This window comes from Sminthopsis crassicaudata, chromosome 5 (genome assembly GCF_048593235.1).
Source record: "Sminthopsis crassicaudata isolate SCR6 chromosome 5, ASM4859323v1, whole genome shotgun sequence".
Classification (NCBI taxonomy): domain Eukaryota; kingdom Metazoa; phylum Chordata; class Mammalia; order Dasyuromorphia; family Dasyuridae; genus Sminthopsis; species Sminthopsis crassicaudata.
In genome coordinates this window covers 122,196,025-122,220,958 of record NC_133621.1, presented here as the reverse complement: position 1 = coordinate 122,220,958, position 24,934 = coordinate 122,196,025, and the positions used below count along the sequence as shown (strand labels likewise).

The 24,934-nt window shown below is 32.9% G+C and overlaps 1 protein-coding gene across 5 annotated transcripts in view; it reads right to left on the bottom strand.

The window, feature by feature from the left end:
- Positions 1-24,934, bottom strand: part of CADPS2 (calcium dependent secretion activator 2) — a 714,206-nt gene that overhangs the window by 46,939 nt on the left and 642,333 nt on the right. For 4 of the 5 annotated variants that reach the window (XM_074268127.1, XM_074268122.1, XM_074268124.1 and 1 more), the window contains 3 exons: positions 24,128-24,202; positions 13,529-13,612; positions 13,403-13,435 (listed from right to left, as the gene is read on the bottom strand). In XM_074268127.1, the coding sequence (XP_074124228.1) occupies positions 13,403-13,435; positions 13,529-13,612; positions 24,128-24,202 (192 nt within the window). Of the gene's footprint in view, positions 1-11,797; positions 13,314-13,402; positions 13,436-13,528; positions 13,613-24,127; positions 24,203-24,934 lie in introns of those variants that run through there. The other variant, XM_074268125.1, reaches the window with a different exon arrangement.

Below are 24,934 nucleotides of genomic sequence, written 5' to 3'. Positions count from 1 at the left end.
ATGTATATGTGTGTGTATATATATGTATATGTATATATTTAAAACACATTTCTTTGATCATATTTAACACTATTCATTAAAAATGTCACACAAAAAGACGATCCTTTCATAACCTAATAAACATCCCTTATTTCAATATTAATAGAGAGAAATGTAAATGTCAGTTCTATTTTGCAGAACATAACAGTTAAAATGTTAAATGTATATATTGAAACATTACAACTTGTCATGATAATATGGCGTTTAGGCAGGTCATTCTGATTTTAAACATGTTTTATGAAACAAAAAGGATTAAACTTCTTTTTTGAAAAAAAGTTTTCTTTTAGTAAGTTAAGAAACACTTGCCTGAAAAAAAAACAAAAGCCAGAATTATAACATTTCTCATTAGCATTATTTCTTCCTTTATCTTTGAACTGTTTACCTATTCTTGAAACTGTGACATATGGGAATTTCACACCTAGTGAATATATTTTCATGCAGCTTGTGGCATGAGACTATAATCATTAGAAGAATATACACAAGTAAGAGTAACTGCAACAGCTGGTGACATTTACCAATTAGAATTATGGTTCTTTAAAACATCTTATCCTTTCTTTAGTGTATGAAGGGTAATTATCTCTGATAAATTGCTGAAAAATATGTAATTTTCCTTTTAAACAGTTTCTCTTTATGAAATGAATCTGTTTGGATGGGGGACACTGGACCAGCACTTCTTCATGCTATTTCTATTTTTTGATATGGTGATTTTAAAACTTTGAAAGACTTTGTTTTTTATTCATATGTTAAGATAGTCTTACATTAGGAATTAAGTCATCTATTCCAAGAATAATTACAAGAAGATGCCTTCCTTTCAAGTCTGTTCTGAATTAAATAGAAATCTCATACCTACATTATAAAAAAGAAAATACTATTGTTTTAGTGTATTAATATGCAATGCTTTATCAAAGGGACTACATCCTAAACAGCAACAATAGAACTTAATGGAATTTTTCGTGATTTCAGGAATTTTTTAAGATGTTAAGTTTTAAAAAACTCCAAAATGAAATCATCACTTAAACACCTATCTAACACAAGTGATGAAATAAAATTAGAGACCCAATGAAAAAATTTTAAAGCTATTATTTCTGTCCTTTTGAGAGTATTTTTACTCTCAAATTGTGTACAGTATACAATTTTTAAGATAAGGTTGCTTTTTATAACTTGGATTTTATTTAAAGCTTTGGCTTATTCATTTCACTAGTACTGAAAGCTAAAAGTAGGAAGTTTCCCATCTTGTGCTGATTTTAAAGGAAGCCAGCAATTGCTTCTAGGCAATTTCTAATTGGATTCAGAAAAGGATCAGCAATGTTTCAGCTACTATGTCATACCAAATGAATGTACCAATAGCCTTTCACTCCTCACACAAAACAGAACTAAAGCACCAAACATACCAGGAAATGAAATATTTCCAATAGGTTTCCTTATCACTTGTTACACAAGTAACTGAATACACTGATGAGTGAATGAGTATAGATCTGAGTGAGGGTTTTTTTCTTTCCCCTAGGGTTAATCGCTAGTTAACCTGGCAAGATGAACATGCTGTTTAAAAAAAGAAAGAAAGAAAAAGAAAGAAAAGAAAAAAATTCCTCGTTAATTATATGCTGCAAATGTTCTTACTTCCTGCTGCTACACCTAATCCCACAGGTGCAATTCTCTTCTGCCATTCTTGGGTAGGTGGGCACAATTCTGCCGTCATTCTTCCCAGCAACAGATTTTGATACTGTAGAAGCTGTGTAACCTTCCACTGGAGGTTAACAATGCATTAGAAAAACACTGTCATAATGCCTATTTAACAAGGAGACAAATTTTAAATATATTATTCCTGTCTTAAAGATGAACTGGAGGCTACAGTATAATTGACTTAATTTGAAAGTCACTTCTCTCAACCTACAAAAGCTTGCCTTGCAGCAACAAATCAGAAGTAATATCATGATGCTGCCATACTCTAATGTCCACATATTAAAAACAAGAAGGATTGCATCCAGTCATGCTTCAGCAACATGTTGGAGTTAGAATAAAATGTTGGGACAAAATAACTATTGTATATCTCATCATACAGCAACACTGTCTCAAATCCTAAGACTTGGTGATGCACATCATAACCTCTCAAGGTCCTTTCATCCTCTGTGATTTTTATGGCATTTTCTCATAACTCACAGTACGGCCGAGTGTTTCTATCCTCTCTTGTTAAAGTTTTGAGCCATTTGGAGCATAGCGAATAGAGTGATGGATTCGTAGAGGAAGATTCAAATCATTACTGATATTTACAAGCTTTGTGAGCATAGGCAAATCACAACCTCTATGTGTCCAAGATAACTCCTCAGTATGTACCAAAGCCATAGACCAGCTCACTGCAATCTATGGTGGAGGAAATGTCCAAATTGAGAATTATTCCACACTGAAAAAACACAAGCTAAAACTTCATTTTCCTGAATAGATTTAAAAACTAGTAATAATTAATAACTGACATTTTAAAACTTATAACACATTAATTTTAATCTCAGCAACTAACTAAAAAGGCAAAACAAAAATCCAAACTTACTTTATTATAGACAGTTGATGACAACTCTTAAAGGATACTCTTTAAATTCTATAGAATTTAACATTTTTTACTTTTACCAACATATGTATAAATGTTTTTTAAACCCTCAGGTTCACAATATTCTTTAAATTCCACTGAATTTAAGGATATATTTCAATTGTGAAGGTTTAAGTAGAAATGCTTTTGTAAATACTCAGGTTCATAATATTCCTTAAATTAAGAATAATTTCTATTTTACTAGATTACATATAAACAAATCATCAGGTTCACAGTATTCCTTAAATTCAAATGAATGTAAGAATAACTTTAAATTTTGCTGGCTTCTGTAGAAATACTTTGGTTAGATCCCAAGTTCAATGTGAATTCATCTGACAAAAACATTTGTGGGAAATTAAACTGCCTCATAAATGAGTTGGCTCCTGGTGACTAGACTAAAGAAGTTTCATGTTCTCACCTGAAGAGAAAATATTCTGATTACTAGTACTCTCTTTCACGTGTTTAAACATAACACAATCCAAATATTTCTTAATCACTTTTTTTCATAAAACATAAGCTTAATATCTTTTCATCTTAGTAAAATAAAATTAAGTATAAACATGAAGCTAAAATTTCCTTTACTATTGTATTATGATTCTCATCTGAGAGAAAATAGTAGCAATAGTATATGCAAATTAAGGGAGAATAATTTAAAAAAACAATTTATATGTGTCAATTATTTTCTAATAAAAAATGACCTGCTTTATTTTTAAATTTCAAGATTAACAATAAAAGCCCTGTCCCTTCTCAGATTGAGCAGTTTATGGAATTATATATTTCTCTGCTAAGTTTTAGTGATGCTTACAATTTAATCTTTTAAATATTTTTTTCTCTTCTCAATAATATTTTAAATATCATTTTATTTTTTCCAATCACATGTAAGAGAAATTTTAAACATTCATTTAAAAAATTTTGAATTCCAAATTTTCCCTCCTTCCCCTTCCTAAAATCGTAAGCAATTTGATCATATATATAAACACAAAGTTAGACCCAGAATGGAGGAGTAGGATGAACCTGAGAGTTTAATACATTTTAATTTATTAAAATTTTAATTTTTTTCTTTTTGTGATTTCATTAATGTAGGGGACCCCCTATGTGGGTATTTCTTCCATCAATACAACTTCCTTCTCTGCAATTTACTCTTAGCTGTTTGGGGAACTGATAGCTCAGTTGTGACTTGCTCATTGTATCACACCACCAGTATATTTCAGAGGCAGAGCTTGAACCTAGGGCTTCCTGATTTCAAAGCTAGTCTTTAAAAATATATATATTAAAAAAAATCAAATATATATATATATATATATTTCATTGTCATTTTCTACAGGGGAAGTCCTATATTATCTGAAATTTTGCCGGTGGATGGTGTCCATAGAAATAGATGCTCCTTTCCTTAGGGTCTATATAATAATCTTGCTAACATTTATATAGCACTTTAAGCTTCATACAATACTTTGTCTAGTAAGTTAAAAACTTTCTTTTTAAGTTTCTCTTATTTTTTTTTTTTGTTGAATTATTTCTATTCCAGACCATTTGTACTCTTATTTCACCAGAAGTATGGAGCTTCTAAAAGTTACTTTTTCCTAGATAATGGTATGTAACATGTCATTAGAATTTCCTAGCTCCAAATGCAATGGCATGATATGAGCTTTTGTGTGGTTAAATATATTTTTATGTTCACTGGGAGAAAATTCTGCTGAAGAATGGTAGGAACCTGTTTCAGTTTGACAACATGAACACTGGGGAAAAGTTTCCTGTATGGTATAAAACATTAACGAAAGATAGAAAGTTTTAAGTCTATTGAGGTTTAAGAATATGAGAATTTATTGATTTTCTGGATGTTGAAATTTTCTAATCAATATCATAAGTACTACCTAATCTCACTTAGTTTCCCCAAATCTGTAGATTCTTTCCACCTCTAATCCATCCTCCACAAGTGAAGCTGCCAAATTAATATACCTAAAGCACAGAGCTAATTCTGTTATTTCCAGGCTCCTGAAGTTTCACAAATTTATTACAGTTCTCAAAATAAGACACAAACTCCTCTTTTTAGCACTTAAAGAACTTCGCAGTTGGGTGCTTCGCTTCTTCCTAAACTGAATGCGTCACTCCCTCAGACATCATACTTTATTTAGGCAGTCTGGTCTATACTTAAAAATATCAACTTAGGTATTCTATCTCATTCCTAAAATGCTTTTCCCCCCTCATCTTCTTGTGAGTGGGTGATCTACTTTCCTTTAAAACAAAGTTTAAATATCATCACTGACATGAGTATATTAATGATCTTTTCAATCGGTATTTAATCCTATAAAATTCATTTACTCTTTATTATTATTTGCTGTTGTTGCCAGTAATTCAGTCATGTGCAATTCTGACCCCATGGACAAATCCATGGGGTTTTCCTCCAAAGATGATGGTTTGGTTTGCCATTTTCTTCTTTTATTCACCTTATGCATATATTCATATATATTATTGTTGAATCATTTCCATTCCAGACTGATGTTTTACCAGAAGCATCAAGCTTCTGAAAGTCACTTTTTCTCAAAACAATGACATGTTAAATGTCATTGGAACTTACTAACTCTAAAAGTAATGGTGTGACATGGGCTTTTAATGTGGTTAAACATACTTATATGCCCTTTGGAGAAACACACAATCTGCACTAGAAGAAAATTTGTTCTTTGAGACTGAAACACAGGCATGTGGAAAATGCTTACCCAATGATTATTGGCTGTAATCAAAACAAATATCTGCTGCTATTGTAACTATTATGTGTACATGGATATGGTAGATACATTTCTTTTTTATTGCTATTCCTAATTATCACGACAAAAATTATGGTAAAGACTTTTTTAGTTGAGTTTTCAAGAATCTCTCATTTTGCAATAACTTCCATAAACCTGCCTCCTTATATACCTGCATGTCCTTTTAATGAAATGGAATCAGGGAACACTGAGCCAGAAGTACCATACAAATAACTGGGTACAACCTCTTGGTTGGCTATAAATATTTCCCGTTTTTGTCAAAACTTGAAATTAATTTTGGCCTAATTTTATTTAGACCTAGCTTAATTTATTTTAGTTAATGTGAAGAATGAAAGAAAAAAATTTACATTAAAAAGAAAGAATGGGTTTAATCTGTATCACAGAGAATTGCAAGTAAAAGCATTGGGCGAAAATTGGCACTTATAAAACACTTGTTTACCTGAAAAAGTCTGTCTTTAATAACCTTTCTCTTTCCACAATATTTAGAATCTTAATCTAGTTCCTGGCATGGATGTATGTGTCTCTCTCTTGTGTACATTAGTTGTGTAGATCCCCAGGGACAGGATTTCTAGTCCCCATGTTCTGTCTGGTTCTCTTTCTGACGTAAAGCATTGAGTATTCTGATGGCTATATCTGAGTAATAAACAATACCAGTAGCAAATAAGCAAAGGTGGGTTACTTTGTTATTCAATCACTTGCACTGCTTTCTTATAGCACTATAGCCACATACATTATTTGTGATTGTGGACAATATTTTGAAATGCAAAAGACAAACAAATAAAAAACAATCCTTATTAATTAGTCTTAAAAGGGAGACAAATATGATTTTTAAAGTGATTCCATGCTATAGTGAAGGGACTTTAGAAATTGCGGGTGGATACATGAGAATAGAAGAGATCATTCTTGAGAGATAATACAAAACCAAAGGGAAGGAAGAATACTGGTTTGCTAAAGTACTTACAATCATAAACAAGATTAATAAAATTAGAGTTGAATATTTAGAAGAGCAATGACAGTACAATTATTCTGGAGGAAGGAAAGAGATAATTACTTTTTTTATTCCTTCTTTTTGCATGGGATAATTCATTGAGCATTAGCACATAGGAATTTGGTATATGCTACTGGTGATTCTTAATCTTTTCTTTCTCATGTTCATCTCTATTTCTGAGTAAAAATATCCCTTATAGTTATCATACTCTCCAATTCTCTCTTTTCAGTATTATCCATTTTTATATGCAGGACATAACAGATGGGTTGCTAGGTGGCACAATGGCTGGAACACTAGGCTTGGAATCAAAAAAACTCATCTTCTTGAGTTCAAATCTGGCTTCAGACACATATAAGTTCTGTGATCCTGGGCAAATCACTTAATCTTATTTGTCCCAGTTCCTCATCTGTAAAATGGGCTGAGAAGGAAATATCAAACCACTCCAGTATCTTGGCCAAGAAAACTCCAAATGGGGTCACAAAGAGTCTAACTGAACTGAAATGGCTCAACAAAGCACTATAGTTGGTGTTCTATAAGAGTTTGATGATAATCATGAATGAAAAAGAATTTCTAAAGCCTTTAATTATGTACTTAATTATGTACTTCATGCTAAGTGTTGGTGACATAAATAAAATAATAATGATGATAAGGTAATAATGGCATTATTCTAGGAAAAATATTTTCCAGTCCATGAGATTTGAGTACAGGAACTTTTCAGGAGCAAAGACCATGGAAACCAGGAAGGTTGCCCAAATCAATTAATTTGATTGAATTCATCAAAGCTTTATTAAGGGCCTACTTTGTACAGAGTACTATGTTAGTAAACACTGGGAAAAGACAAAATTTAGATAAAGTGTAGTCCCTGCCCTAACTGACCACAGAATAGAAGAACATGATAAAAAGGTAGATAACTATTATATACATATACCATGATAAGTATAAATACAGAGCAAAGTGCTATGTGGGGTTCATTATCAATGAAGTCATTACCAAGGAGATAATCTAAAAAAGTTTTCTGGAGGAGGGAGCATTTGAATTTACATTTAAAGAATGAGTAGGAATATAGAATGTGAAGGAGGGGATGCTAGGGGACACAGAAACTGGAAAGAAGTAGGAGTGGGAATGATATGAAAAGGATTGATTATAGGGGACCAGCTGTAGGCTACAGATGTTTTTGCAAGTCACTTAGCATGGTAGTTCTGGATAATGATGATGATGGTGACAAGGATCAGGGTCCCTTTCAATTCTTAAGAGTCTATAATCCTTTTCTGGAAGTCACATTTGTCATGGAGTTGTGTTCACATAAAAACTCTCCTAGTATTTACAAACTTTTATGTGGTTCATATAACATGAATGTTATAGATACAAAGTTTTTTTTTGAAGAATTATCTTCCCAACCACAGTTACAGCTTTTAAGAGCATTATATAATTTCAGTTGTACCCTCACTATTTTATGGGAATCCGTTTATTCTGCTTTTGAGTTTCTAGTATTCTCATTGTTTTTCTCACTTTGCTTTTAGCCTTTTCCCTCAGCAAATGACTGCATTTCCCATTTTACTTAGAAGAGTGAAGCCATCCATGAGTTCTTTTCTTACCCCTCCTCTATAACTCAAACTTTCTCTAACTAAAAACTTTCTCTACATTTTCAGAGAAGTAGCAAGCTATAATGGAAAAGGTCCTGGATTTGAAGGAAAGAGAGATATAAATTTTAATGTTGGTTTTGATATTTACCAGCTATATGACTTCGGATAAGCCATGGCCATTTTGAATCTCAATTTCCTTATTTGTAAAATGAAAATAATAACTTATAATATCTACCTCCCAGGATAGTTTCAAGAAATAATAAAATGATATATACAAGATCAAAGCATCATATAAATATTACTGTTATTATGTAGTCATTCTCTTTCCTTGCCTTTAGTCTCAGAGGATGAGATAGCATCTCCTTGCTGCCAAGGCTCCTGCTTACATTTGCTCTTGATTCCTTCCACTCCCACTTGTATCTTCTTTGAGACCTTGCTCCATTTATCATCTCCATTCTATCACATTTAAATTTTTCCTTCTCTAAATTAGCTTTACTTCCACCTACAACATTTTCCTTCCCTGTCTTTTCTACCTATAACATTTTAACTTCTCTCATCTCCTAAAACAAATGAACACTGGGCCCTAAAATCCCTCAAGATCTCTCAGTACTTATTGGCACACTAGAGAAGAATAATCCTTTCCTTGTACCAACCCTATTTAATTGCTGCTCACTAATTCTCAACATTCTGAAATCTGGCTTCCATCCCCATCCCTTCTAATGAAATTATCTTCTCTAAGTTCGCCAATGATCCAATTACTTAAATGAAGGTCCTTTTCTCAGTCCTTATCCTCTTTGACTGTTAAAACCCTTGGAATATAAGACTTCTTGCTAGTCTCTTCTCCCTTAACTTGATGCTGAATTCTTACAATTTTCATTCTAACTCTGATATGGTATTCCTTGCCAGTTCCTCTTTCTATACCCTAAATGTAAATATAACCCCAAAGATTATCCTTGTCCCTCTTCTCACTCTACATTATCTTCTTTGCATAAGCTAGCCTAGACGGTACACTGCTACATCCTGTGGAGTGCTTACCCTTGATCTTCTCCTTCTGGGGAAATGAGAAGCCATATTGGGAACTGGAACACTGATCACTCACTCTTTAGTGATGCTTGAGTTCTTTTGGTAAATTACACTCCTGTGGTGTCAAATACCAAATTCTCAAGCTTATAGCCCTAACTTCTCCCTTCTGTTCTAATCCTATATTTCCAGCTTGCTGTAAATCACTCCTTGGCTATCATCTTGACAGAAAGAGCTTAACATTTCTAAAATATGATCTCATTTTCCAAATCTTCTTCCCAACTTCCATGCTTTTGCCTATGTCGCCACCAACCTCTCAGCTATCTGGATTTAGAACTTTGAAAGTCATTAAAAATTCTCCTTTCTTCATCTTGACATCCAATCAGTTCTACCCTATCAATTCTACTTTCAAAAAGCCTTTTCTTCCTATTTCCAATGACAGCATGAGAGTTCAAGTTTTCCTAACCTCTAGCCTAGACTATTCAAAGAGCCTTCTGATAATCTACTTGATCTTGTTTCTTCCAATCTATCTTTCACAAATTTCCAAAGTAATAATCTTACTTTCACAAATCATGTGGTGTCATTTACCTGCGAGGTAACTTTTAAAATCTTACTGCCTTTAAGATGAAATATACTTCTAGCCTCACTTTCAAAGTCCTTCACAATTTGGTTCCTTCTTACATTTAAATTCTTATTTTACATTATTTTCCTTTATGAATTACATCTTCTAGACATATAGATTGTAATTCTTCCACAACCTCATCCTTCTCATCCTGCTTGTAACAAACTTTCTCTATTGTCTGCTGAAATTACACTTACCTTCTTCACTGGAAACATCTCTCACCTTTCATTTCCCTTCAGTCTTATGGGATAATAATAGTACCAACTTCACAGGATTATTGAGAGGATCAAATGGGAGAACCTATGTAAAGATCTTAAAGAGAACTTTAAAATAATATATGCAAGCATAAATACTAGCTATTTACTATTATTATTATTGTTACCAATAATTTATTTTCAAGATCCAGCTCAGACACCTTTTTTTTCATGAACTTTTCCCTGAAAACTACCACTTGAAAGTGGATTTTTCTCTCCCTGAATCTTTCATGCTTCTATTTGACCTCTGTCAATATATTCAATAAAATAGCTTGCATTTACAGAGTGTGCAAAGTTTAAAAAATGTTCATGTTCTGAACTGTATTATCATTACTTGAATACTATTCCCTCCCTTTCTATTTTGTAGAGCTCCTTCAGAGTTTGGCCTCTGTGATTCATTATCTTTGTATGGAATCTCTTGTCATAACACAGTGCTTTTTATGCATTAGGAATCAATAAGTATTTGCTGAATTGAATGTTCCTAAGTCCAAGCTCACACCTAACACAAATAGTCTCTTCTGTACTAGTCTGCTTTAGACTCTTCTTGAATACTTTCAATAAACAGAGAGCTCATCATCTCAGGTAGCAATCTTTTCTATGGGTAGATAAATAATTGTTAGAATGGTTTCTCTTATGAAAGAACAATGATTAGTCTTCAAACACTCTCTTTTACATGAGCCAATATATCTCTTGGTAACTCTCTTTTTTCTTCTTTATTTTAGAGAAGTTAATTTTGCTCCTTCCATATATCAGCAATTTAAATATTTGAAGATGACTACTAACATGTTTTCTCTAAATCTTTTCTGATTTAAGCCATATAAATTAAGGATCTAAAAACTAGATCCTTCATCACCATATATATATTCTTCTTTTAATACAATATAATTTTAATGCCTCTTAAATATAGTCAGAATGAATTATAATATTCTAGACATGATTTGATCAGCACATAATATCATTGGGCAGTTACTTCCTGTGATTTGAATTATTTACATTTTAGTGTAGTCTAAGATTGTGTTAGCATTTCTAGAAGCTTCATGATCCTATTGATTCATGTGGAATCTGAGGTCACCCAAAATCTTGATGTCTTTTTTTTTTAACACATAATGTTTATATCTTTTTCACATTAGCTTTTCCCAATCTTGACTTTGTGAAATAAATAAATAAATTAATTAATTAATTAATTCACATATATCCCTGATAAATGTAATCTTGGTTTGGTTAGTGTTATTTGTTTGAGATAAAGCTGAATTTTGATTTTACCAACTGTTATACACAGTATCCCTTCTATATTTGTATCATAAAGAGATTTAATAAGCAGAGCCACTGTGTTTTCATTGAAGTCACTAAAAAAATAACAGCCTTGCTTAGTATATGACCTCTTACTGGATACTTGTGTTGCTCCACTAAATACCATTCTCCTGGCCTTTACCAAATCATTAATTAATCAAAGCCTTTGAGAAGGGTGGTATAACCAGCTGCAAATACAACTGATAGGCTTTTTCTTCAGTTTATATCTTTGTCATCTTAACCACAAGACAATCGGAGGAGGATTTGTCAGTTGCTTTACTAAAATCAAGATGAGGCTTAAAATGTTAGAATTCAGGTTTGCCTCAGAATATCCTGGTATGACTTTGTCCTGTTAACTTCAGATGTAAAAGGACATAGAGCTAACCTTACACAAATCAAATAGCTATTACAAGGATAGTTTATTCATCAACCCATTTAGGAAATTATAAGCAACAAATGTGTTTGTGCTATATTGTCCCATAATTAACTTACATGTCTTTAACTATGTTGTACCTACAAGGCATTTCTGAAAATCTTGAAGTTTTCCTGGAGCAATGGCTTCCTCCCAAGAACAATTTTTTATTTGAATAATTTTTATACTTTTGGTTTTTTGTCACTTTAAGAATCAATATTTCTTTACCCTTATAATATTTTAGTTGTTTTATTTTTCTTTTCCTCTAACAAATAACTTCTGGATCTTTTACCTTTCAAAAGAGAATTTCTCTACAATCTCTTACCTCACAATCTTCTAAACTCTAGTCTCCACTCCAATGATATTTTCGCCAGAAGTTTATTACATAGAATATATCAATTCCTTCATCCATCCATCCATCTACTTTTATTCATCTATCAAGTATTTATTGAGCCCCTACCATATGAATGGCACATTCATAAAACTTTTTTTGGGGGGGAATACAAAGAACAATAATCACTTACATTTGCATAGAATTTTGTAATTACAAAATACATTCATTTATTCAATAAATATTTATTAAGTGTCTGATACACTTATTAAGCACCAAATATACCTTATATTCAGGGTTGTAGATACAAAGATACAAACACACACACACACACACACACACATACACATACAAAATCCCCCATCCACAAGGAGTATATATTCCACTGTTGGGAAATAACCTGAATATAGATAAGTACATATAAGTATACATAAAGTAATCTCTTGGTGGTGTTGATAGGTAAGGGGAATCAGAACAGGACCTGTATTGGGTGGCACTTAATTTGAGCCGGGCAGTAAGCTAAGAATTCTACAAGGTGGAGATGAGCATGGAGTCCATTTTAAGTATGGGGGCATGGAACTAAGAGATAGAATGTCTTGAGTTTGAAAGAATAAACAAGACATCAAGCAAGGCCACAGAGTTTAACATATAGAACAATGTGTAATTAGCCTGAAAATGAGGCAGGAGTATGACAATAAAGGGCTTTATATGTCCAATAAGGAGTTCCCATTTTACCTTAGACATGAGAGAGAAATACTCTAGCGCTTCTTGAACAGGGAAGTGACGTGTCCACACCTTTTCTCTTTGGAGATACCAATATTTGCTTTGACATATATAATTTCCTTTGAGCTTCACAACCACTCCATAAGATAGGTAGCACAAATTGTCTTCATATTCACAGGTTCAGGAAGGTTTCCTGATTTACTTGAAATCACACAGCTAGCAAGTGTTGAAACTGAGACTCAAATCCTTATCTTATGGATTTTAATTTCAGTGCTTTTTCTTCAAACATGTAAGACACAGGCTTTGTTGTTGTTGCTTGTTTGTTTGTTTTTGGTCTAGACCTACGATTTCATTGGGAAAGCTTTATGAGGAAACTCCTTCTTCCCATGCAGATCTACAAATGTTTTGCAACTAGTAGTCTTAGACATCTTTTTTGGCACTGAGAAGTTAAGGGTTTGCCATCAATCAATCAACATTTACTAAACACTTACTATATGCTAGGTACTAGCAAAAGAGCACAGTCCTTGCCCTCAAGAAGCTTCCAGTTGAACGGAGGAGACAACATACAAATAAATGTGTACAAAGCATTATATAGACTTTGTCCATTTCCAGGCTGTTCTTCATCCCCTTCATATCTAAGAATCCATGCTTTTTTCAAAAGTTTAAATTCCATGAAATAGAAATAAGTATCCTTGATCTAACTTCACAGAGCTTTATATAAAAAAAGCAAAATCACAATAAAAAGAAGTTATCTAGAGTTCAAAAAAGAAATTAAATGAAAAGAAAGGAATACTACTTACTGGAACATCAACATATTTTGCAGCTGCTTTCACCTTGTATAAGAAAGAAACAGATAATTTCAAAAATTAGGGATAACAAATAATACGATCATTAAAATGGAGAGGTGAATTTATTTAAATACTTACAGTGAATGACAGAAAGGATGAGAAGAAAGTACCTTCATCATATCTTGACAGCTTAGATAGCACCCCTTCCAATACCGAAACGAACTGTAGAACAACACAAAATATTTGGTATTTGAGATAATCTTATTAACAAAAACAAACATAATAGGGCAACCATTAATGGGTCCAGCACAAGAAAAGAAACATCTTTCTTTTATTTTATGTGGAACTTTGGCTGTATAGAACATAGACATGTTCGCTGCCTACTTTTGATCAATTCTTGTTACTAACCTGCTGCCAAAGAACCTGAGCTAACTAGGTATTAAACTTAGCTATCAATGCATTTAACAATTTTCACAATTTAAGTTTAAACTCTGATGATGATTGGTGTCTTCAGCTGATAATAAGTGAGAAAATCTGCTGCTCTTCATTTCTAAATAATAATCGATGTTTTCTTTTGTTTTAACCCTGGTACTTAACACTGGTTATGTTATTTTTGAATAGGATATTTAAGATCACTAACAGAGAACTTGAATTTAACATGCACATTCTCAAAATAATTTTCAATATTCAACATTCATAAAAAGAAATCTGAGAAATGAAAGATTGGAATAACATTGTTATTTTCCTACTTTCCAAAATGTCTTGCATGTATATGAAGGGAAAAAGATAATGAAAGAGCAGTTAAAAATTTTGTGTTATGACATAAATGAAAAAAGTCTCTTTTAAGCATCTACTATTTATAAAGTATTGTCCCACATATCATTTTGTCCTAGAAGAGAAACAAAAAAAATTGGCCCTTGTCCTGAGGAAGCTTACAGGCTATTTGGGAGAGATGCTCACATGGACACAAACTAGATTGCCTAAGAATGATCACAATGCAGTTTATCGAAATAATCAAAGTTAGACAATCCAGGTGAAAATGAGCAAATGCTTTGGGGAGGTAGAATCAAGTAGTGGAAGTGAATAGGGTTCACTGGACAAATAATGTAAAGAAATATACCATTTGTATGATACAACAAAGAATAGTACATACTTCCAAAGGGGCAATAATGACAAGGTTTTCTACAACTGAAAGGGGATATCAACAAAGATTAATTTTTGTTTTTGTCAACAGTATCTTTTACAAAAGTGTTAGCAATTCTAGGGACACTTATTAGTCTCTGGTGACCACAGAATCCCTGTGAATGCATCAGAGATCAGTTTGCCTATATAACTGATCAATTACTACAAAATAGTTTGTGCAACATAAAAAGAAATACTTCCTTACAGAATTTTTGTCTTACACTATCTGTGATATGATATAAGAACATAGAAACAGAACATTTGCAAATTCCTATTTCAATTTTTTAAAGCACAAAATAAACATGGCTGTAAAAATGTCTTAAGGGACACATGAATAAGAAAAAAAAGACAAAATCATAAACTACTTATAATTTAAAGCTAAATTAGTAGTTTCTTCCTGCCCAATAGGATTATCGCTAATCAAGAAAGGCTAACCTCACTTGATGTGGTTTTTTACCAACCCAGAAGGCCAATACCCCTGGGCTATGTCAGACCAGGGAAAGGGAATTCCAAACTTAATGGCTCTCTGTGGAAAATGCCTTGTCTCTTGTAACTCAAATATTAGGAGCAAGTGTGTTCTGGGTGATCTCATTTGTCATGTGGAGAGAGAAAATCTCTAAGGTAACAAAAACCTGAACTGTTTAAAGCATGATATAGTCATATTCTAATAAGAGCTTGCCATTGAGAATATGTATATTCAAATACACAGATGTAGAAATAAATGACATGTACTTTGAGTGGTTTGGAGAGCAAAATCAATGTTCCCTATAATCAACAGTGTTTTGTGAATATCCAAATGAGTTAAGTCATAAGTCAGGGGCCCTACAGGAGTAGGTAGATAGATACCCTGAATGAAGCACAGTGTGATGGGTAAGAAAGCTTTGAGTCAATTGATTGTGGTGGGGAGGGGAAGAGGGTCTAGATGAGAAACAGATTTTAGGCACTAAATTTTCTGCTTTTCATTTATCCTCTGAGTAGTAAAATAATATATAGAGTTCTTTCTGAAAGCAGCTGTTTCACACAGCCAACTTGAACTGCTAGAATCATGTCACAACATTCTTTACTTCCTAAGACCAATTGTGAGCGTCTCCTTGTAGTCTTTCCTGCTCCTAATGGTCCCTAGAGTATGCCGGGATCCATCAGGGACACTTATTGCTTACATGGCAGTGAACAGCTCCTACACCTTTGGGACCCTGCCAGCCTTACCAGAATGTTCATAAGTGAATGGTTTTCTGAGCTAGGTGCTTCTTAAATTACCCATAGAAGGAAGAGCTAATTTTATAACTAATCTTCATTACATCTGGATTTTATAGTATTAAGTTGCTTTCCACTATGTAACAGCACAAAACAGCAAAGTCCCAAAGAAAATCAGTTGAATGCAGGGCATAGTTACTGTGTCTTTAACTGCTTCCTGTGAACTTTCTCCACATAGCTCAGGGAATAGATAAGTACTTCTGGGTTTGCCTTGTGCTTTCTGTTCTCTTGAGAATGTCAGGTTGAAATGAAACACTGCAATCTCTTTGTTTCACTGGTCTTTATTGTTGATGCGATTTAATGGGTTTGTTTGAACACTGTTTTAACAGTTAAGGTCTTTGTATGTAATTACCTCCTTGCTACTTGTATGTGAGCTCTCAAGGCAACAATGGAAGAAAGCATTCTGGGATGACTGACAAAAATTAAATGTAAGCTTTGTCACAAGGCGTATTCAGTTAAAATCGCCATTGAATTCAAACAGCCACATAAGTTTTGCTTTTCCTCAACTGAAAAAGGCAATGGCAAAAGTAAAAATTTCAAGATAAATAGTAGGTTACTCTCGCAGAATCTTGTGGGTACAAAACATAGCATTTGGTATGTTGGTTATGACATTTCATTAAGCAAATATAAGGATATTTGTGAAGTTTACATTGCAAATTATATGATTCCTCAGAAGACTCATTTATCACTTAAAGGGCTGATCAGAAGAGATGCTTCACAGCTTGAGATGAAAAATTGAGATTAAAAAAAAGTAACTGCAAAATTGATATAAAGAAGCAACTGAGATTTGGGGGCCTTTTATATGTTTTACAAGATGTTCCAGATCCACCAAACACAATACTAGTCATATGTCATACTGGCAAGAACTAAAAGATAATATTTTTACTTAAACACACATGTATTTATTTTCTATGTATATATATACATATATATAATTTATATATTTTAATCTTCTTTATGTGTGTATATGTGTTTTCATGCATGTGTGTACCCTGATAGACCAGCATCTAAATGGTAATAGTCTGCTATATAAGGGGCACTTTACTTATCTCATATTTCCCCCTCATTTTCTATCTCTGTTTTTCTTCAAATGTTTTTTTCAAAATGGACTCTACAATTCTTCCACAATGATAATTCTCCATCTGTAAGAAGGCAATTGCCTTATAGTAACACAAATGGACATGTAATAACTATTCATTATTTTTGTTGCCAGGTATACTTTCCCTGGGCAAATTCGTTGTGCTATCAATATACTGTTTATATTTTGTCTATTGCTATTTTAATCCATGATAACAGTTGTAATAGAAATATTTATTTTTATATCTGAATACTAGAATGGTTGGGCTAGAAGAAACTTTAATTATAGCATGAAAATATTTGATTTTAGTGGAAAGACATCTGAAATTAAATAGGTATCAATTCAGGATGAGCTCAAGATAAAAGATTGGATGTCACTTCCCTGTTGAGGTAACACCCATTACCTTCATGCTGTCTTGTGATTGTCCAGGGCTCACTCATTTTCCTGCTTTGTTAATCACAATTTACCTATTTGGTTTCCCATTTCTTTTCTGCTAATGAAGCTTTATATGATGCTCTTTTAAGGTATATTATCACATCTTAACAAAGAACTTTCTGGAAAGAATGACACAAAGGGGATGATTGTAATGGTAAAAAAAAAAAATTCAAGGATTGTAGTAGGTCAATGGGAAATGTTATATCTCAATCGTACCCACCTACTTCAACTATAAATAAGGTCAACACTATGACCATATTATTTTTGTCAAAATTTTGGGAAAAGCATTTTAACATCTTGCCAGATCAACTATTTGATTTATGTGAACCATCTTATTATGTTATTATGAGGAGTTCTTTTAATATGTACTATCTAATTTTTTATTACTATACTTGAGGATATAGGAAATTTATTATTATTATTATTATTAGCTTATTTTATATATATATATGTATATATATATATATATATATATATATATTCCTTCAATATTTTAATGGATCTATGATTTCATCACCGGATACATATTCTGATGATGTAGAAGATAACTCATTCATATCTTTCTCATCCATATTATCCTATAAATTCTCTCCAGGGTAAGTGCTTAACTTTTTAAGGATATTTCTTTAGTTTTTTGATATATATGGCAAATAATTTAATACATGAACTGTCAATAATTTACCTTTTACTCTTGGATTAGCCCATTTCATCTGTCTATATATCTCATTGTAGAAATTCTTTGTGTTATTTCTAGTAAGGAATTCTATATAGGTAATAAATGGATCCATGGCATCTATGAATAGAACATTTTATATTCATAGATGCCATGGACCCACTTATTAATATGAATAACCTAGATATTTATTTCTTTGAAGACTGGGGTGTTCTGTGATTCACAACTATACAACATTAACAGAATATTGCTGGAGTCAAAAAATATGGGTGTTTGTAACAGGAGAAATTGGGGTTAGCAAAAGCATTGTATAGTTCCCTATATGCAATTTAGTTAATATACCTCTCTTCCTCCCTCCAACATGCTATTTTGCTAAAATAGACATGTATCTATAATAGAAGTGAATATCTAAGGAGGATACCTCCAAGGCTAATTATGGGGAAAATCATGAAAAGAGGGCACAGCCCTCCCTCCTCCTCTCTTCTAAGTTGTCAAGGACAAGGGAAGAAAGATGGGCTTCTGGAGCAGTTTCCCAAGAGGTCTAGTGAACTAAATTAGGTGTGTCACAGAGAAGGGTAGCTCCTAGGTTATTTGAAACTTTTCCCCAATGGGATTCAGAATTCATCATCTTAATAGTTTCTTTACTTTTAAAAAATACTGCAATAGAATACTGTTGTGCTATAATGAGGAAATAGATGGTTTCATACAACAGAGAGGTTTAGAATGAAGCAAGTTTGCCAGAACACTTTATTCTATTATATCGATGTTATAAAGATGAACATTTTTGAAGACTTTTGTAAACTGATAAAAATAAGATGATCAAAATTAGAGCAACTAATACAATACCATAAAGATGAACAACCTTGAAAACTATAGAATTCTATCAAAATAAAGATCATTTCTTATTTCAGAGGACCTATGATGAAGTATACTACTCTTGACAGAGAAATGATGGATTCAGATTGTCCAAAGACACATATATTCTTTGAACATGACCAATGAAATAATTTGTTTTGTGATTTCTAACAAATAAATTGTTTCTTTCCCCCCAGTGAAGGAAAAGAAAAAAAATTGATTTTTAATTAACTTTAAAAAATCCTGCCATTTAGATAGAATAGTAACCTATATAAGAAGATAGCTATTACTTTAATTTTGATGAAATAAAAACTAAAAAATTCCTCTAATAATTTGAACACAAAAATAAATTTCACTCTCAAAATACTTTTCAAAATTTCTTTTTAGCAAATTCCTATTAAGCATCTGCTGTATATGCCCTGAACTCTGGACTTATAACTCCGCCATCACCATTACTAACAAATGTTGGATGTCAGTGTATATTAAACATAGAATGGAGGGTCATTATCTCAAAAGGCATCCATGGGAGAAGAGGCAGTGCTAGATTGAAGAACAGGGGGTAGTATGGTTTGGTTACAACACATGGTCAGTGAAATATAGCAATGTAAAATAAGTCTAAAAAGTATTTTGGTGGAATATTGTGAGGTTCTTTAAATATTAAATATAAGATCAAAGGGTTGCTATTTTATTCAGGAATCAATAAAAAGTCATTGAAGGTTTTTGAACAGAGGATTAACTTGACAAGATCTGTTTGTAATAAGCAGATACATATTCATTCTGGGGAGTGGGGCCAATCTTTTCTTTCTGTCTTGACATAAGAGGTACTAACTTCATGCTGAAACTTAACTTCATTCTTTATAAAAAAATCTGGGCAGGCCCTGAAAGCTATAGTAAGCCTACATTGGTAGTAAAGGATTCACTATTTAATAATATCGTACTTCCTGGAAAAGTCTGAATTTCAAATCACCACTCCCATGTTAGAACATTGTTTTTCTTGCTACTGTAGTAGCATTCTAATTAAGGTCTCTATTTCCAGTTTTCAGGTCTGGGTGATCTACATGTTAGAGTAATAAAAATAACAATCACAACTTATGATTTTACTTATTGAGGAACTTTTAGTGATCTAGGAAATCTGTGAAAAATTACAGAAAATGAGAAAGGTGCCACACAATATAAAATTGTCAAGAACCCTAATTTTCAAATAGTGGAAGAAGGTAAATCTCTGAAACTATAGGCGAGTAAGTAATTCCTAATGAAAATCTAGAATATAATATTAAAATATAATAGAAAATTCCCAAAATAAATTATGAAAACTATAATGGCTTTGATTATTAACACAGTTATAGACTATGTTATTAAAATTTAGCACCTGAACACTGAAAAAGTTATCATAAATAGGTCATGCCAGACTAACTTTATTCTCTTTTCTGACAAGGTTACTAAACTAGTAGATAAGAGGAATGCTATAGTAATTCATTGTATACCTGAATTTTAGTTAAATTCAAAAGAAAACCTTTAATACTATCCAAGGGGAAATATGAGGATAGAAAAACACGAGTTGTATCAGCGTACAGGCTGGTTGAATGACTGGACCAAGAAACCAGATGGATTAACATCAATCTAGAAGAAAATTTCTATTAGAGCACCATAGAACCCTTTCTCTGATTATATTCTCTTTTCTATTTAAAGAAACAAAATGGCTAATGGAATTCAGAAAGAGGTAATTCAAATCTACAAGTATTTATTAAATATCTTCAATGTAATACTATCTAGGCACAAAAGACAATGATACAAATTCAGTAGTCCCTCTGTTGTTCAGATTTGTACATTATGGAAAACTGAGATTGTTCTATACACTGGATGATGATTCTGAAAGATCGGGATTTTCAAACAACTCAAAAGGCTTAAAATATGGGGCAATACAAATAAGATGAAACGTGATTGATACAAAATCTTGTATTGGGTTTTAAAAGTGACTGTACACTTACAGTTTGGGGGAGCCACAGCTAGATAGCAATTCATGTAATCTTGAAGTCAACATACTGCAAGCTTCAAAATAAGCTTGCAAAAAGTGATGTGGCAGTCCCCCTAAATCCCAAACAAATAAACCAAATGCAATCTCAAGCTTAATTAACAAGAGCACAGAATCCAGAAAATCATAATGAAGTAAGAGTGCAGAGTATTGACAGCCAACTCTGGAATCAGGAAGATGTGACTTCAAGTTGTTGCTGATAAGTACTGGTTATGTGATTCTCATCAAGACAATCCCTCAGGGCCAGAGGCAGCTGTTTAAGGTGACAAACTATGCAATCAACAGTTACTAATCTGCATTGGTAGAGGAGATTCCATACTTTATACTCCTATATCAATAAAATTATAGGTCTGGATGCCCCAAAAGATGTCTTTAATGAAGTAATAGATTTGTTACATAATTATATTAACAGTAGCTAGCATTTATATAGTATTTTAAGGTTTGTTATATCATTTTATCCTCATAATAACCCTGTGAAGAAGGTAATATTACCATCTGCATTTTATGAAGATTAAGTTTTGACCAGGTCACTCATAATTGTCTTTGCAGGATTTGAACTCAGGCTACTGAGTCAGTACTCTGGGCAGATTGCATTGTTCTAGACATCAAGATTCTAGAAAGGATACTTAGAAACTAGGGAATGTGTCCAAAGGAAGAAGATGATGAGGTTACTTGACTTCTGTATATGAAGAGCTACTGAAAGAACCTGGTATAAAGAACTGGTATGATGGGGGACATCACTGCTATCGTTTATCTGAAAATCAGTTTTACTTGGCCTAAACGAACAGAACTAGAAGTAATAATAGGTGCAGCTGCTGCAAAGACACAGTTTTCAACTTATAAGGGAAAAACAAACAAACAACCATTCATGATTGGAGATGAGGAGTGACAAAGTAGAATAAACTGATAAAATGATTTCCACTGAGGTATGGATTAGAGGAGAAGCCCACAAGGTCCCCTCTAACCCCTCTTAACTTTCTTCTGGATTCTATTTTTGGAATCAAGTTCTTACAGACTAGTATGCTAGCCTGTGCTCTCATATTTATCATAGGTAGTAAAAGTATTCCTGGCCAGTGAATCTGAGGGGAACATCTATAGCCTAATAGACCCTTCTTTAGTTCAAAGTGCTTCTTGATCAACCAAGTATAAGGCACAGAAAACAGCAGTTAACCCCCCTACTTAACCATAGTTAAGTAAAGCAAAACCCCCTTTGACTAAAAACTCCACTAAAACTTTGTGTTTGTTTTGGGAGAGACCTATGATTTCTTTTTAGAGCCCTCTTGGAGATGAGCCTTCCTCCACTGATACACTCATTTAGAAAACTGTAAGGGCCTGAGATTTTGGGTTACTTCTCAAGATCCAAACAACCTGTGCATTTAGGAAAAACACTGAGAACCTGTAATGTGTCCAAAGGACTAAAGGGTGAGGTTACTTGACCTCCATCCAAGTTATGATGCCTCAAAGGCCAATTCTCTCTATCTGTTAGGCCATCTTCTCTGTTTCAACTTTGAAAATGTTCCCATTACCCCAATCTCCATTGATATGCCTTCCCCCTTCCTGCCTGCTTAGGGGTGTCTAAGGTATATTTCTGAGGATTAACTACATTTATCACTTAAAAGATATTACATCAAGGCTATATACTTGGAAAAAGAGGGGAAACAGTAAGGAAACCAATATGAAAGATAGCAGGTGAAGGGTTACACTGGTGTTCATTATATACACACATATGTGTATATCTATATATAAAAAGATGCATATACATATTTGTATGTGTATATATTTTTACATACATATACATGCATGAATATATATATATATATATATATATATATATATATATATATATATATGTATATATATGCTAGTGGAGTTGAGCGGCAACTCTATGGAGTATTTAAAGAAACAGAGGAATTTCTCAGAAGTAGAAGGTAAAAATAAGTCACTATCTTTATTGGTGGAGGAACTACTTATGTTAAAATGGTCTCAAATTCATACATGTAATTAAATAAGCTGCTGTTAGTTGGAAACTTCCATGTAGAACATTTTCCCTAGAACTGTTACTAAGACTGTTAAAAGTAATTTCTCTCTTTGGTGGGATCTCTTTTTTGTTGTGATTTATTTCCCAATTATCTACTACCCACGCCACCCCCAGATAAAATGGTTTGTGTATATGCTGTGGTAATGGTGGTTAGGAGAAGAATAGGTGGCCATTGTCAAAGTTTGCCTTTCCCTTTCACCTAAAGCCCAGATCTCAAGAGATCAGATATAAACAAGGTAGAAACTCTTATCCCTGACTTTTCCTTAGTTTATGACCTCGGCAGAGTGGGGGAGGACAGTTATGAATCATGCAAATAAATATAATGCAAAATAATATACAAGTACAGAAGAGAGTTTGGGAACATTGTCCCATGTGAAATTTGAAAGGAGAGAAGGAACTATTTGTACAGAAACAAAGGAACTAATGGTGTATGGATACTTGCTGTATATTAATAAGAACAAATATTTATTATAGTCTATGAAGATCAACTCTGCAAAGTTATTGAGGAGTGAATTATATCTTTGAAATAATTTCTTTCCATGTTCATTTTCTCCTCCTTCCCCCAATAGCACCTTTCTCCTTGAAGTTCCCAGTACATGGGGCTATTCTGTCCTTCCTTCCCCCTTTTTAAAGAAGGAGATCTAATGTTTAAATCTAAAAATAAATTGAATTTTCTGAGTTTATGGATTTTTGTTTTAAGACTATCTCTAATTGTAGAATGAAATTGTTTAATTCTCTATTAAAGAAATTTCAAATCTTTGCAGGCAGGTGACAGTAGTATATTTGAGAGACAGAAAGCAGGCACCCTAGACTTGCAGGTAGCCATCCATTTTGCCAATCTATAATGACAGCATTTTTGCTTTTATGAACTGAGCATCTAACATTTTCCCTCTACCAGTACATTCAAGGCTATGTACTGTAAAGAGGACAGCACACGACCATGAACTTCTAGCAGCTTTACTAAAAGGCAAAATAATTTTCCCCCAAGTAACACCAAACCAAAACAATAATTTGTTATGAACTTTATGTCAAAAACTTTAAATGGAAGTTTTTATGTGCTTCAATTTTTTTCCAATTCATTCTTCTTGTTCAGATTTTTAAAAAGGGGAATGTAGACATTTTAAATATTCTATATCTGGAATCAATATTCAACAACAATGACAAAGTGAATAAATGATATATTTCTTTACCTTTGAAACCAACTGTGAAATGATGTCTTTTACAGTGTCTTCAATCAAATCATCTATTTTTGAATGATACTGTTGCTAGGTGTAAAAAGACAAAGATGCATTAGTGTGGATATGAACACAAAACTTTTGTCATAAGTCATAAACACTTTAAAAGCTGCTAGCTCTGACAGATCAGATGTACTCAAAATGATCGTTTTGAACCTCAGAATAACAAAACCTTGAAAATGATCTACCCAATCAACACTTTTTTTACATTCCGTGTTGAAAATTTTCCCATGCACACTGTCGAGTTAAGCAGCTAATGGGGTTATTATTTAGATGAATTGAGTTCTTATTCTTATTCAGGCGAAGGAATGTGAAGGATACTTTTTTGTCTCCTCCTCTATAATTACGGTGGTCGTGTATTTTTCTAAAGGGTTGGTTTAGCTGGCGAAGCAAAAAGACTAGAAAAAGATTTAATTAATACAGCATCTCATGTCTGACAACTCTCATTCATAAGTTATTTTAAATGTGCTCTAGAAACAAAATGAGCTCCCAATTGTTCATTCTAAAAGGACCTTTTTGTCAGCATGGGGAGCAGCAGTTTATACAATTCTTACAATATGCTCAAGCAAGGGCAAAATTAAAATTTCATCAACAAAGGTGAATGGATGGTAACAAATTAATAGGCCATAATAGGTATTATGAAACAGCATTCCCTCTCCACAGTCACAGTCCTGCTTCCTCATGAAAAAGAAGCCTTTAAATAAATACAAAAAAAAGATATGTTTAAAATAAACCTGAAAGACTTTCCCCCTTTCTTTAGAG